This window comes from Impatiens glandulifera, chromosome 5, assembly GCF_907164915.1.
Source record: "Impatiens glandulifera chromosome 5, dImpGla2.1, whole genome shotgun sequence".
Lineage (NCBI taxonomy): Eukaryota > Viridiplantae > Streptophyta > Magnoliopsida > Ericales > Balsaminaceae > Impatiens > Impatiens glandulifera.
Genome location: NC_061866.1, coordinates 5,848,996 through 5,865,486, shown reverse-complemented (window position 1 = coordinate 5,865,486; position 16,491 = coordinate 5,848,996). Strand labels below are relative to the sequence as shown.

The following is a 16,491-nucleotide window of genomic DNA, read 5'->3' as shown; positions in this document are numbered from 1 at the left end:
AACTACAATATTTAAGATCATTCTAATTTTGGTATAATTATATCGTGATATTGTCCAACTATTTTTTTTCTACAATTACGTTAATTTGAAGTAAATACGAAGTGTAAAGTGTGATTAAAGATAATTAAAAATATATATATTCATAAGAATTAAACCAACCAAACATTAAAAGCTTATTTATTGTTGTGAAAATTATTTAAAAGTAAAGGGCTTCTTGACTTATATTTGTTAATTATAAGAAAAATGTAAATATTTAGAAGATAAATTATTTGCCAAAGATCAGCCAACATTTGATAATGAAGAAATAAATGGATAAGACTTTCCTCATTCGATTTATACAGGCCTACAGAATGCCAATATCTTGTATCGAATTATTTCTCTCGGCCCGAAAGAAGCCTCTTCATCATTTCTTAATTCTAGCTATGACCTTTGTAGGTTCTATAATGGATGACATATGATCATGTTCTTGTACGTATTGAATGTGCACATGGGGCCTGGGGGCAGGATTTAACCTTTTCTTTCTTTTCAAATGATCCGGGTTTGGATTTGAGAACATTAATTTAATTTTGTGAGTGCTCTACTTACAAACTTATGAGTACATACATACATGAGTAAAAATTTAAATAAAATCATTTTTTTTCCTAACTTTTGTTTTTGAAAAAGGTAACGGTTCAATTTATCTGAAAGCAGTTTGAGTTGAAGTGAGGTCATGATTATGGGATGTAATGTTAGTTCTCATTTATTTAACAAAAATATATTTGTAAAACATACCTAAGTTGAGATCTAACCATTTAATCTTTTTCTTTAATTCTATGATATAATTAAAATCATTTTTTAAATGGTGAAACAAAGGAGAATATTTAACTAAAACCAACTTATAGATAAGGATCGAGATGTTTACAAGTCTTTCAAATGTTGAGCTTTTCTTCGTGATGACCTTATACCAATAACTCACAATTCTCTTGCATTTGAAGCCAAGATGCAATCCTTATGAAGTATATAGTCTTCGTAGAGATAATGATAAATATTCTCGTCGGGTTCGAGTTTATCCGTCGTAATGGCATTAACTATGTTTAAATAATATTTAACTAACTAGGGTAACTTCTAAAATGGATGTAAATAAGTATTTTATATATATATATATATATATATATATATATATATATATATATATATATATATAAAATAGTTCAAGTATTAAGAGTCTTACCTAATAAATTAAATGTCTTAGTTCGTTTTCTTAAATAGCTATTAATCATACTTAGTTGCTAATGTAAATCAGAGTAAAAAAATGAAAAAAAAAGTCTAAGATGCAATCTTAAGTAGGTCCAATCAAGTTAGAAATTTATGATTTGCATATAGAAGCAATAGTAATCAATATGTGACAACAACCAACTCCAGGAATAACTTTTTTTCCAAAAGAAACAATGCAACTTGGTCTAAGCTAATTTTTCTAATGAGTTTTTCCCAATTTTTTTTATAAAACATTATCTTACTAGCATAGTTGGAATGAAGTGAACATTTTCCTAATTCAAAAAGAAATATTGGCCTAATATCATTTTAGACTTTTAAACAATAATTAACATTGTCTTGTCCTTTATACTTATGTAATGTGTTCATACTAGTTTAAAAAAAAGTACTATTAATTCATTTTATCGTTTTATTAGATACCCTAAAAGATTTTATTTATTTATTTTAAAAATTATATATTTTATATTTTTTTAAGAAGAATTTGAAATATATAATATTATAACTTTAATTTTTGTTTTTAAATTAGAATAGAATTGGTTATTGATTTAGAGACCATCTTATATTTTTAATAACTCAATACATCCTTGTTAATCTCAAAAGGCTGAATATTTTTTTTTTGAGTAACATATTTTATAAACATATACATCTACAATGAATAAGTATGTAAAACATGACTCATGACATGACAAAAACTGAAAATAAATCACCTTTAAGAGAGATTTCTGCTAAAAAGTCGGAAACGTGGCCAAAAATCCGTGAAATCCCTTACAAAGAGTGATCAGAGTGGTGAAATGAAAAAGATATATGATTTCTCTCATGGATTTCTAAAGTTAGAAAAATGTACATCAAAGTCAAATCAAATATATAAATTACGTTTAAATTTTAGATGTTTGAAAAAATAATAGCATGTTATGTTTATGGGATCGATGATAGTGTGAAACGTGACATCTTTATAACTTTTGCGGGTCTATGGGTAGTGGAATCTATTGTTTTTGTGAAATGAAATTTTTTCATATGAATCAATGGATTATTAGAGATTTATGTAATTGGAGATTGTATGGATGGAAGACTCTTAATTCTATCGGGGCATCAAACAAAATTTTAGTTGATTGGAACGACGATTTGCTCGAGAAGTTGGGTGTTTAAGTGAGAAGATTTTATGTTAGTGTGAAACTAAAGAATAGGGGTGACAACTTTCGTTGAGTGATATCGACAATTTACGGGTTAATGATTCAAAATAAAAAATCGTAGTTTTTTAATGAATGATCAAAAGTGACATGTTTATGGGATTTGTCGATCATTTTTGCGGATGATATGAACGAGGTGAGAGACCCGTCTAAAAGAACTAGGGCAAAACTAACTGGCATAATGAGTGAGTTTTCTTAGACTATCAATAATCTTAAGCTTGTTGATCCGTTAATGGAATGAGGGATGTATACGCACAAAAGAGGCAATGAAAGAGGCGGTTGTATAAGAAATATATAAATTACATAATATATATATATATATATAAGGAATAAATCAATCAAATAATATATTGATTTATTCAAATGATTTGTAAATATTTTATTTCTTTCTTTTAAATATTTGATTCATTATTGTAATCAAAGTATCATAGTAGTCGACAACCACCACCACTGCGCCTCCACTGCGCCTCCACTATTAGTGCCGATCATAGCACATCACCATCTACCTATCAAACTGACGTAGTAGAATTACTCTTCATGGAGGGCACATCTTATTGCTCTCCTCACCGTACATGACCTACTAGGGTACATGTATGGTTCCTACAAAAACCAACTCCACATGTCGATGGGTCTAATGTAACAGATGTCATGCACTAGATCTGCCAAGATAACCTTTTACTTGCGACTGTTTTTGGTTCACTCTCGGTAGAAATCTTACCCTTCATCTCGTCTGCTACATCATCATGCGAGGCATGGAGTATCCTCACTCGCCTGTGTGCGGGTCGTTTGAGAACCAGTGTCAACTAGTTGAAGAGTGACCAATATTGGGTGGAGATTAAGGATCGCATCATCACCCAATATTTTCATTACGTGAAAGCCAAGTTGATGAATTGGTTCTCATCGACGAACCTATGAGCATAGATGATCTCACACTTTTTGTCATCAATAGATTGGGCATGGAGTATGCCACAATCGTTGGACCGATTTGTACCCGCGAGACCCCTTTACGTTATAATGAGCTACATGACCTCCTCTTTGATCACAAGCAAACCCTCAAGATGCAGGAGAACTCTCATCGTTCTCTCCTTGCCACGAACAATGAAGCCGCCTCTTATCGTAGCTCATCAAGTTCGGGACGTTGTTTCCATCATGGCGGTTCCCTCAATAACAACTCCAACCGCCACACACAAAATTCTGGTAGCAGTTCCAACTATGGGCATTCATACGGCTCTAACTAAAACCGTAATAACACCAATTTTAGTCATGAACCACAATTATGTATCCCTCCCCCAACTAATCGATCTTCTATTATATGTCAGTTGTGTGGTTCTGTTGGTCATGCTGCTCCTACCTACCGTTTATACATGTCTCGGCTAATTATGCTTCTCCAAATTCATCATCGCATACAAGACCATGGCTAGTAGATTATAGAGCCTCACATAATTTGACCTCTGACCTCCACAATCTGTCGATTCACTCTAAATACGACAGTACGGATGAGGTCCATATTGCAGATGGTACAACTCTTCATATTTCTCACACAAGTAAATCAATACTTAATTTTTCTGCACGTTCTTTTATCCTAAACGATGTCTTATGTGTGCCTTCGACAAAACAAAATTTACTATCAGTTAGTAAATTCAATACAACTAATAACGTCTCTATGTATTTTTTTCTGTCTTATTATGTTATCAAGGATCTAGCCACAATGGCGTAGTTTGTTAAAGGTCCCTATCAAGACGGTGTTTATCACTTGGTTCCACTAGTTCCTACTTCTTTTCCACCTATAGTGTTTGTCTTTATTGGAATTCGAGCCTCATTATCCCACTGGCATGCCCAATTTGGCCATTCCTCTATGAATATTAGGAATTTAATTATTAATAACTTTGATTTACCAGTTTTGAATAAGTCTCTGATGTCGGACAAACACATTTATGCATCCTCTATATTTTCTTTATGTTGATGTTTGGGGTCCTACTTCGGTCACGTCTGTAGATGGTTCTAAATATTTCTTAGTTCTTGTGGATTCATTTACACGTTATTGTTAGGTTTATCTATTAAATGTGAAGTCTCAAGTTACCTATATTTTTCCTTAGTTCTGTTTACTTGTGGAAAAACATTTTGGGCATCCTATTAAAAATTTGTTTTCTGATAATGGTGGCGAATTTGTTGCATTAAAATTCTACTTGTTGACTTTTGGTATCTCTTGGCTTACCATACTCTTCACACTCCTCAAATGAATAGGATGGTTGAACGTCGTAATTGACATGTATTAGAAGCCAGTCGTGCACTATTATATTATTCTTCTCTACCACTGTCTTACTGGTCTTATGTTGTTCAAACTAATGTATATTTGATCAATCGTATGCCCACATCCTTATTATCCAAGAAAACTCTGTTTCAGTTACTATTTAGAACGGTACTGAATTATGCTAAGCTTTGTGTATTCAGTTGTCTCTATTTTTCATCGTTTCGCCAGTATCTTCCAGAGAAACTTAGAACGCCATCAATTCCATGTGTATTCGTAGGGTACTTGACCAAACAAAATTCCTACAAGTGCCTTGATATCTTAGTCGAGTCGTCTTTATCTCTCTCGTCATGTGTAGTTTATTGAGGCTCTTTTCCCGTGTCCTCACCCGACTTGTTAGTACAACCACTAGTCCTCCGGAGCAGTCGACTCCATTCACTCTATAGGTTTTGCCTCCTTGATAATCAACTGGTATGGCCCTGGTCCCGATTTTTCCAACCCCTATAGGTGATCAAGGTCATATCTCATTTAAGTCAGCTCCGATGTTTTCCCCTTCAGATGAGAACCAACGCACTCACCCTACACGGACCATAGTCTTTAATAGTATTCAAAAACCTAAGCACTTCTTTGAAGCCATCAAACACCCCTGCCTTCTGACATTGAGTCATTTATTGTTTCTTAGGCTCTTACGAATCCACTATGGCGCTCGACTATGGCTGAGAAATTTACTGCTCTTCAGCGCTTTGGCACTTGGGATTTGGTCTCCCCACCTCATGGTTGTAATATCATAGAAATCAAATGGGTGTTTCGTATCAAACGTAAACTCTATGGATCAATTGATAAATACAAGGCTCGCCTAGTTTCAAAAGGCTTCCATTAGCGTCTTGTATTGACTTTTGTGCAACGTTTAGCCATGTGGTTAAACCTGCAATAATTTGCATTGTTATGACTCTTGCTCTTTAGTATGATTGGTCTTTGCATCAACTTGATGTTAGTAATACCTTCTTACATAGGACATTGGATGTTCATATATACATGCAACAACCCCTGGCTTCAAGGACCCCGCTACTCCTTCACATGTATGCCTTTTATGTCGTACTCTATACGGTCTTTATCAAGCATCAGGAGCATGGTACACGGCTCTAAGTTCGTCCTTATTATCCTTTAGTTTTCTTCAATCCAAGGCAGACACTTATTTGTTCACGTTTCATAGAGATGATGCTCGCCTCTTTATACTTGCTTATGTTGACGATCTTATTATCATTGTCTCCTCTACTAAACTCATCATGACTTTTGTTGAAATTCTTTTTGGTCAAGGATCTCGGTCCTTGAAGTACTTCCTAGATGTTGAAGTTGCTAAGTGTCAAAAATGTCTCTTTTTATCTCATCACAAATACACCTTGACATCTTATACCGTTTCAAGTTGGATATTGTTAAACCTATTTCTACCCCATGTCAACCAAAGAGACTATCATCTCTAGTTCATCTGATACTACTGAATATTAAAGTTCTATTGGCGGTCTTCAGTACCTAACACTTACTCGCCCTAATATTGTCTTCATGGTGAACAAGTTTGCTCAACACATGGCCTCACCTTGCTATCTCTTCAATCGAGTCTAAGTATATGTCCTTGGCCACTATAGCTTCTGAAGTTTGTTGGCCTCATCATCTCTTTTCCTACCTTGGAATTTTTTTGCTTCTCACACAACGGATTTTGTGTGACAACATGGGTGCCACTCGACTCGCCCTCAATCCGGTTCAGCACTTTCGCATGAAGTACATTGCTATTGACATTCACTGTGTTCGTGATCTTGCCTCCAAAGGTCACATCTCTATGTCCTATGTCAATATTCAAGATCAGTTAGCATATTTGTTAACAAAGTCATTTCTTTGAGCTCGCTTCCAGAATCCTTGTTCAAAACTTTTCGTAGATGACGGCATGTCAATTTTTCGGGGGCGTATAAGGATTATATCAATTACATAATATATATAAGGAGCAAATTAATCAAATAATATATTGATTTATTTAAATGATATTTGTAAATATTTTATTTCATTATTTTAAATATTTGATTCATTCTTTTAATCCCTATATAAAGGACACGTTAATATCAATAATAAATCATCCAAAAATTTAATTTCATCAGGTTAGTCTAGTACCGCATCGACATATTTTCATTAGTGAATCGGTTTTTCGGGGAGTGACTAATATTCTCCAAAAGGTCATGTATTGGATTTGTTCTGATCATCTACATATCCTACTTGAGTGTAAAGAGGTGGATAGGGTTTTTCGTCCCTTTAGGTTCGAGAATAAGTGGTTGACTATGGTTGATTTTTTGTCGAGAGTGCTAGAGTGACGGGGAATCAGGTCTTGGGTTTGCCATCGTTGAATCTTTTTGAAAATATGAGGATCTTAAGAAAGCTTTTGAGAAGTTAGTATGTGGGGAAATGCACAATATTTTGTACAAATGTTAATGAATTATGCAATGTGATAAATGATATCGATGGAGCGGAAGAGATTCAGGATCTTTCAGCTTTAGAAGTCAGTTCTCGTATTTATTTGGTGAGCAACCTTCTGGGTCTCTATAAAGAAGAGGAGATCGAGGAAAGACAACGTAGTAGGGATATCTTGCTAAGATTGTGGAATATGAATTAAAAAAAAAACACGTGGTTTCAAAGGCCCAAGCAAGAAACAATGCGATTAACTCGATTTTGGTTTAGAATATTTTTCATGATAGTGAACTAGTGATTTTGTATCGTGCAATTCTACAAGGATCTTTTTAAAGAACCATATATGTTAAACCAAAATTGGATGGTGTGTCTTTTGATGGTATTAGTAAGTAGAAAAATAGTGTTTTGAAAGCTCGTTTCACATTTGAGGAAGTGGAAGCGGTAATCATGGGATGTGATAATGATAAAACTCCAATAAGTGATGTCTTTACATTAGTATTTTTTTAAGGCGTGGTTGTTCCTTAAATCATATATCATGAAAGCGTTTAAATATTTTTATTTATTCTCTTCCTTCGATAAGAGTTGGAACTCAACATTATTTTGTCTAATCCGTAAGGCTCCCAAAACCATATATATATAAACTTTAGACCAATTAGTCTTGTGTTGTCGTTCTATAAGATTATATCCAAATGTTTGGCAAATAGGCTACGCGAGGTTATTGAATTAATTATTTCGGTTGATTAGATGGCTTTCATCAAGATTCAGATTTTTTCTTATGTTGCACTTATTACAAATGAATGCATTGACTCAAAAAATTACAAGGGGGATAAGTATGAATTTATTAAGTTGGATATTGAACAAGCATATGATCATGTGAATTGAAAATTTTATTTGATGTAATGAGTATAATAAAAATGGGGAATAAGTGGATTAGTTGGATTAGATTATGTGTTTTGACGGCCAAGTCCTTTATGATTGTGAATAGAAGTCATAAAGAGTTTTTGAAAGTTCAAGGGGTATTAAACAAGGTGACTCGTTGTCTTCATTCTTGTTCTTCATTGTCATGGAAGCACTCTTTAGAATGATGAAGTTCGCAAAACAAGTTGGTCTCATTAGAAGAGTGGATTGCGGGGCAATGACATCTCCTTTTATCATTTTTCATCGTCTCTTCATTGATGATACATTGTGCATGTTACAAACTACACGCTGAAATATCAAGCATCTGCGAGATATTGTATGGTTGTTCGGAGCATGCTTTGGACTGCGAGTCAATATTGGTAAATCTAATATTTTATTCTCGGACTCTGTTTCTACGGAGGAAAGCATATTTGGCAAATATTATGGGTTTTGGTATTGGTACATTTTCATCTACTTATCTTGGTGTGAGCGATTTTTGACGTTGTGATAAAAGTTTGATATTTTTTTGTCGTTCTTGCAATTTGATTTTGGAAAAAAAGTGAAGTGAATCAATTTTTACAATGATAAAAAATTTAAGTGAAAATGAGACTTTATAGACTATATGTATTAAAACTGTTTTCTATGTATTATTTATTTTTATTTATTTTTAGTTTATATTTTAGGTGATTTAATTATTTAAAAGTTAAAACCCTTAAATATATTAAGTGTAATAAAAGTCTAAGTGTTCTAACTTAGACAAATTATTACCTTAATTTACTAAAATCCAAAATCAACTATTCTTAGAAAGTTCAATTATTTCAAAATTTTATAAACTATAAAAAATGGGGGTAAATATGAGTGTCTACACTTGGTATGTCTCTCGGTGCTAGAGCTCGCTCCCAAGCCTCTTGGAACCTGATTATCTAAAAAATGGAGAGTAAATTACCTATTTGAAAAAGCAGGATGGTTTCGAAAGGGGGTCGTTTGGTCCTTATTAAAAGTGCATTGGTCTTTATGCCTACTTTTATGATATCTTTGTTTCTTATTTCTAAGACGGTGACTGTGAAGATGGAAATAATTATGTGCAATATTTTTAGGGATCCTCTGAGTCCTCCTTTAGTCATTTAGTGAGTTGAAATAAACTAAAAAGAGTCAAGGATCAAGGAGGCTTGGGTATTAAAGATTTTGTTTCATTTAACAAAGCTCTATTGTCAAAATAGTGTAGTAGATTATATTCGGAGACTAACTATTTATGGGCTAATATGATTAGATGTAAGTATTGACATGATTGGTCTGAATGATTCACTAAAGCTAGTTTTCGACCAATTGGTTGTACTGTTTGGAGAGACATCTCTACTATGTGAAAGTCTTTCCGTTTGCAGTTTAGATTTTCGATTGACGACGACTAATCGATCAGATTTCGGGACAATATTTGGTGTAGTGTTAAAAATCTTGCCTTGTCATTCTCAACCCCCGTTTTAGCATCTATATGTAGAAATGCATTGGTCAAGAACATGTTCGATCAATTTTTGAATAATTTTGTAAGTAGAATTAGATATAGGAGAAGACGTAATGATAAAGAAATCATTTTACATGAAAGAATGTTGCTCTTAGTGGGGCGTAAGGTGATGATTCCTTTTTCGCGTGATATTTTACGTTGGAAAGACATTGATTCCTTTAATGCGTGTCATTATTACACATTATTTGCAGAGATTACCCTATATGATTTCTTATGGGAGAAGTTGTGGGATTCTAAATTCCTTCAAAAATCTCGTTTTTTGGATTGAGTGTCATGCATGAAGGGATTCTTGACGGATGATACATGTATGAAAAAATGGTGCATTATAGTTAATTTTTGTATAATGTGTTGTGAAGAGGTGGAGACGACACCTCACTTACTTTTGCATTGCAAAGAAATGACTGTGATTTGAAGCCTACTTTGGAATATGATTGGAATTTAATGGGTGATGCTTAAATTTATCGTCAATTGTTGGGATGTTTGAATAGAAATTGTGAGCTTGATTAGTCAGAGTCAATGGGTTTCATCTCGACTATTTCTAGTGGACTATCTGGCTTGAAAGGAACTGTATGACGTTCAATGATCGTGGTTGACCGATGCGTTTACTCTACAACGCTATTATTATTATTATTAGGGAGATCTCTTTTGGAAAACCGGTGGAGGCGGTCGGATGAACACATTGATCTTCTTAAAGATCTCTGAACTCGTTAAAGATTAATTTTATATTATATTTGTTCGTTGATGAATATTTTTGGCTTATCTTTCGATTGTTGTTCCCCAATAGTTAATCTCGTTGTGTTTGGTGATAATGTGAACACTCGTATTTTGTATTGTTTTTCTTGTTATGCTTAAATGACTATAATTTATATCATATTGCATAGACATTTTTCAAAACAAAAAATAATAATAATGAAAATAAGAAAAGAATATAAACATGTTACCAAACATATTATCTAGCTCATAAATTCTTAGGAGAAACAAATAACTCTCCGACCTACTCCGCTAGTTTTCCAAAACGAATATCATAAAGCGTCATAATCATAACATTATAAATCATATGCATTAGAATACTACGATCATTAATGAGTGTTCATCGATTTCTCTCAAACTAGATAGTTTATAAAAATAATTGGGATGGTAATATATATATGTATTCCAGCTATATTAGTTGTCTCAATCCAAACTTCACAACAATTATCTAAAGACTCGAACTGAATCACAATATTCTCCACACAAAACTCTATATACTATACACCATTCACAATACAAAAAATAAATGAATTGCTAATTACACATCTTTACACATATAATATTTATTTACTATAATTTTGTAATTATAATTTTATTATTAATTATATATTTAATTATATAATAATAATAATATATATATTTATTTATTTCATTTTAACTCTCTAAAAATAAATAAAAAAAAGTGGTTATTCATCCAGTTCATACTTCGTGCCTTGGTGGCCGGCGTAGGTGTTTTCCCGCTCGCTGTTTCGCTCTTCATTTTCTCTTCTACGTTTCTACCCTAAAGCAAATGCCATAATCGAACAAACCCTCAGATCTTCTCTCCAAATGGCTTCGATTACTCCACCCTCCCGCCCAATCGGTCACAATGACGCCTCTACATCCTATTTTGTGAAAACGGTTAGTCATTTGTCGTCCTATTTCATTTTCACCGCAAAACCCTAACATACTTTACTAGGTTTTCTTCCAGAACTGTATCAAGTTACTGTTATTTGATTTCCGAATGTGTATGTATATAGGTTTGCCTGCAGAATTGGTGGCTGATTAAGGCTGAGAATGAATTCGATGGCAGGAGACTCGGCATTGCAGGACAGACTTCTCGAGAGTAAGACATCTTTACTCATATGTTGAGTATTTACTCCTTCCTTTGCTTAAACTTTGTCAGGTTTAGTTCTTATTATCACAGGTTTTATTCTTTACTTGATTGAAATACAGACACCAAGCGGTTCGTGAATTCAAATCTGCACCAATTCTTAAGAGACATGATATTTTCACCTTGGAGACTGTTGATGGTGTATTTATTCTGATGGAGGGGTTCATTAACGAAGATCGTACAAAAGAAAATGGGTTTCCTCCTGAGGTATGCTCATTGCTTTCATTCATCACTTGTTGTAGAGGTGAAAGTTTCTATTTATAAGTTACAACCCATTTGAGTTTATATAATCCAATGAAGACTAGGATTGTGCCTTTATCTTGCTCAAGTCCAATAATTAAAGTAGTAATCATGTCTAAAGACCTAATGGAAAATTTCAAATCCTTTATGTTCTTGTTATTTATTCTAGGCTGTTTAAATGATTAAGAGTCAGCAAATATACTTTTATTATTGGAAGTTACAACTTCAATTTTATCTATCAACTACTTCTCTCTACTACAGGTTTTCAATCATTTTGTTTTTGGCTTCCCTCCTTTATGGGAGGAGTATGCTAAAAAATGGTGTGGAAAAGAACCAACCGATGAAGATGCTTCAATGAACCAAAGCCTTGGAAGGATTTCCACTGATCCAGGAGGTAGCATAAATCTTCCTAGAGATATTTGCTTCTAATGCATTTGATATTTTGTCTTCCTTTCTGCTTCTTAGAAATGGATACAGTAACAAGCTGAAATATGTCAGTTAGGGATGCACAAATTTCCTGCAAATAACCATTAAAATAGACACAAGATGACTGTTGCCAACAAAACTGCAGAAGTAGAGGCAAAATAAACTGCAGTATGTTGTTAATTATGATTCCTCTCTCATTGATACAGAAATTCACTCTCATGAAGATGCATCAGAGAAGAGTACTTCCAGTTTCAGAGAAGGAGACATTTTCAGATCACAAGATAATTTAGTTGATTCGAGTACTTTAGCTGTAAATCCATCTGATGCAGAAGTTCACTCTCTTGAAGATGCATCAGAGAAGAGTACTTCCAGTTTCAGAGAAGGAGACATTTCCAGATCACAAGATAATTTAGTTGATTCGAGTACTTTAGCTGTTAATCCATCTGATGCAGAAATTCACTCTCTTGAAGATGCATCAGAGAAGAGTACTTTCAGTTTCAGAGAAGGAGACATTTCCAGATCACAAGAGAATTTAGTTGATTCGAGTACTTTAGCTGTTAATCCATCTGATGCAGAAATTCACTCTCTTGAAGATGCATCAGAGAAGAGTACTTTCAGTTTCAGAGAAGGAGACATTTCCAGATCACAAGAGAATTCAGTTGATTCGAGTACTTTAGCTGCTAATCCATCTGATGCAGAAATTCACTCTCTTGAAGATGCATCAGAGAAGAGTACTTCCAGTTTCAGAGAAGGAGACATTTCTAGATCACAAGATAATTTAGGTGATTCGAGTACTTTAGCTGTTAATCTATCTATCTCTGCTGGTGCCGAACATGGATCCTTGCAAGAGCTATCCCCTGGCAAGAAAACACTAGAAGAAAATACATTCATGTCCAATTCACCTAATAGAACCCTAGAAATAGAAAATACAAATGACTCCTCTCCTATAGTAGCGGAGAAGGAATTACCAGGTTCTCTGGAACAAGTGGATAACCATAAGCAAACAAGCTTGACGACACATACGACGAGCAAGAAGAAAAAAGTAACTGTCAAAAGCTCGAACTCTAAGCGTGTCAAGTTATGCGCTTCCACTAGAAGTAGAAGTAGTAGAACCCTAGAAGTAGAAAATACAACTTACTCCTCTCCTATAGTAGCTGAGAAGGAATTACCAGGTTCTCCAGAACAAACGGGTAACCATAAGCAAACAAGCTTGACGACAAATACGATGAGCAAGAAGAAAAAAGTAACTGTCAAAAGCTCGAACTCTAAGTGTGCCAAGTTATGTGCTTCCACTAGAAGTAGAACCCTAGAAGTAGAAAATACAAATTACTCTTCTCCTATAGTAGCAGAGAAGGAATTACCAGGTTCTCCAGAACATGTGGATAACCATGAGCAAACAAGCTTGACGACAAATACGATGAGCAAGAAGAAAAAATTAACTGTCAAAAGCTCGAACTCTAAGCGTGTCAAGTTATGCACTTCCACTGGCCAACAGGCAAGACCCGTAACCCGGGCCAGTACAAGAAAGGTGCGTCATTTGGACCCAATGAACAAAATGTAATAAATGTAGTAATTGTTGAGGTTACTTAAGTTATATTTCTGCAAATCAGGATGTCCTCGTTGCTGAGGCTAGTTGTCTACCGAAAAACAACAGCAAGATCAATGGGACAGTAAGATCTTCAGTTAGATTTGCAGTTGCAGAAGGAAATGTTGACTCTGATACTGTAGTTAACAAGACAGTAAAACATGCTACAAATAGCACCAGATCTCTCAAGAAGACTAAAAGGAAGTTGCAATATGTAAGTAAATTTCCCCCAGAGCCATTATCTTTTTAAGGTCAAATCTTTAGCAAAGTCCAATATTCAATGCATTTTCATTTCTCCTTGCTTTTTAGGATCATATAGGATAGCAATTGCTCCATGCCATGAGACAAGTCTAATCCTGTTGATTGTGAAATAAAAGATGAACCTATATATTATTGTTGTCTAATCTAAGGTCGATAAGAATTTACATCTGGATATTTTTACTTGGTTTATGCAGTTGATATTGTATTTTACTTGGTTCTTTTTGGGTAAATATTGAAAGAAGTTAGCCCATAATATTCTATTATCTAATGCATGTCCATGTTACCATTATGATAAAGATACAGAAACAAAAACCATAAGTGTTTTCTAATGGTGTTAGATTTGTATATCTTGTGTTATGTTTCTCTTTACATTAATGTAGAACAATTGTTCTAATTTGTGCTAGTGTTTTACTTGTGTGGTTAGTGTTACATTGAATGAATCTAGTTTGATTTTTGACAAAATAATTTTCTCAATGGTCATAACTTTATGCTATCCAGGAAAGTCCTCACACTCCAAAAAGAACATTAGTCTCTCCTGGGTCCTCAAGTCCTAAAAGATCAAGATCAGGTAGACAAGTTAAAACTTTTATTCGAAGAAGAAGAATTGCATTGACACCCCTCAAATGGTCCACCATTTAAGTTTCTGTAATCTTTTTCTTTCTCATAGTTGCTTGATATTTGCAGGGAGGTTACTCCTTCCCACCATGGAATTCTGGCGCAATCAGATGGCCATTTATGATGAGGTTTCATAGTATTTTTGGGTCTAAATTTAGGAACAAAAGTGTTTTCAATATGGTCATTTGATTGCTTTGCTAATATTTATTTTTCTTGACAGAACCGTTCCATTATTGGAGTTCAGCAAGATCTTCATGAAAAGAAATTTGTCAGAGGTTTGTACAGTTAAAGTTTATGTCTTTGAGTTTGTTTTTTTCAATGGGAGGGAAAACTTCAACAAAATTTTGAGACCACAAAGTAACATTTTGTGCAGGGAGTGTATCTGAACCTCCGAGAAAACGCAAGTAACTCAAAAGATCCCGCTGACATCTATTTCTCGTTTTTGTTTGCTTTTGCTTGTCTTAATCTGTTTCTATATATGTTTTGTTGTTGGATCTTGAATACAATCAAAAAAAAATTATCCCTATACAGCTCCCTTGGGTGATGTATTTGCTGTTGCTTATTAACTAATTCGTTAATATATGTAAGTGAATATTGAATGAATTTAAAGTAAATAGGAAACCCTAACCATTGAACTAATAGGTTCTACCCGAATCTTACATCAATCTAAGATGTTTTGGCATGAATTAATAAGTTTTTATTTAATTTTTTATATATTAAATTCATATAAGTTTCAATTTGTGTTTGTGTGAATAAATGAGAGTTAGTATGATGCACTTCTTATAGCTATGACTCCCACTTAAATTGTGATTTTATTTTATACTTATCTCTAATCTAATCTTTTATAGATTAATAATTATTAATATTAATTTTACAAGTTTTGGCATTGAAAAAAATATATATATTAAAATGATAAATAAGATTAATATAAGTAAAGACATTTGAAAATGCTACTTAAATTTTGTTTATGTAATGGTTTGTTTAGGTTACACAAATAAATACAATTAATCAATATATTTATTATTTATATTTTGTTAGTGTTTTTTTTATAATAATATGAATTTATAATATATATTATATAAAAACTCTTTCTATATATATTTTTGGTGTTGTTAAAAAGATGGTATAAATGGTATTTCACCTTTAAAGGAAACTCATTAGTTAGACAAGAGCAATTCTTATTAATAACCACGAGGCAATCCGCGCCATCTCTTAAAACAAATATTAACCGTCGATCAGAATTAATCTACGGTTCAAAATAAATATAAATGAAGACGCGGATAAGCATTTATACCGTGGATTCCTGTCATAATCTGACGGTCCTGGTCCCTTGCAGACTTATTAAACTAACCTATATATAAATTAGAATCTATGTATGTAGGTCATCGTTAAAACACAAATCTGTATTTTCTGATCTGGTTCTAGTCACAAATCTTCTCTTCAAAAATGTCGGGTCGAGGTAAGGGCGGCAAAGGCTTAGGAAAGGGAGGCGCCAAGCGTCATCGGAAAGTTCTCCGCGACAACATCCAGGGAATCACGAAGCCGGCAATCCGACGTTTGGCTCGCAGGGGAGGAGTGAAGAGAATCAGCGGCCTCATCTATGAGGAGACTCGCGGTGTTCTTAAAATCTTCCTCGAGAACGTAATCCGTGATGCTGTCACCTACACCGAGCACGCCAGGAGGAAGACGGTAACTGCTATGGATGTTGTTTACGCGCTCAAGAGACAGGGAAGAACATTGTATGGATTTGGAGGTTAATTTGTTTGTTAGATTATCTCTGCGATTGGTTTAGGGTTTCGATTTATGATATTTTGTATATTGTTGTTGTTGTTGTTGTTCTAGGCTGATCTTTTGTTAAAGTTTGGTTTAATGATATGGTTCTGCAATGAAATTGTTTTGCTTTTGGAT

The 16,491-nt window shown here is 33.8% G+C and overlaps 2 protein-coding genes across 2 annotated transcripts; both read left to right on the top strand.

The window, feature by feature from the left end:
* Positions 1–11,051: 11,051 nt before the first annotated feature.
* On the top strand, positions 11,052–15,179 carry LOC124940003 (kinetochore-associated protein KNL-2 homolog). The gene is made up of 9 exons (XM_047480480.1): positions 11,052–11,203; positions 11,323–11,408; positions 11,519–11,663; positions 11,958–12,090; positions 12,329–13,650; positions 13,733–13,921; positions 14,467–14,711; positions 14,804–14,858; positions 14,957–15,179. The coding sequence occupies exons 1-7, from the start codon at positions 11,132–11,134 to the stop codon at positions 14,605–14,607; spliced, it is 2,088 nt and encodes a 695-aa protein (XP_047336436.1). The 5' UTR covers positions 11,052–11,131; the 3' UTR covers positions 14,608–14,711; positions 14,804–14,858; positions 14,957–15,179.
* Positions 15,180–15,982: 803 nt separating this feature from the next.
* LOC124940292 (histone H4) lies at positions 15,983–16,412 on the top strand. Its single transcript, XM_047480801.1, has one exon. The coding sequence runs from the start codon at positions 16,030–16,032 to the stop codon at positions 16,339–16,341; it is 312 nt and encodes a 103-aa protein (XP_047336757.1). The 5' UTR covers positions 15,983–16,029; the 3' UTR covers positions 16,342–16,412.
* Positions 16,413–16,491: the final 79 nt, after the last annotated feature.

Coding starts and splice junctions, on each gene's coding strand:
- LOC124940292 (XM_047480801.1), top strand. CDS start 16,030: ATGTCGGGTCGAGGTAAGGGCGGCAAAGGCTTAGGAAAGGGAGGCGCC.
- LOC124940003 (XM_047480480.1), top strand. CDS start 11,132: ATGGCTTCGATTACTCCACCCTCCCGCCCAATCGGTCACAATGACGCC. Junction 11,664..11,957: donor AAAATGGGTTTCCTCCTGAG/GTATGCTCATTG, acceptor TCTCTACTACAG/GTTTTCAATCATTTTGTTTT. Junction 13,651..13,732: donor CCCGGGCCAGTACAAGAAAG/GTGCGTCATTTG, acceptor TCTGCAAATCAG/GATGTCCTCGTTGCTGAGGC.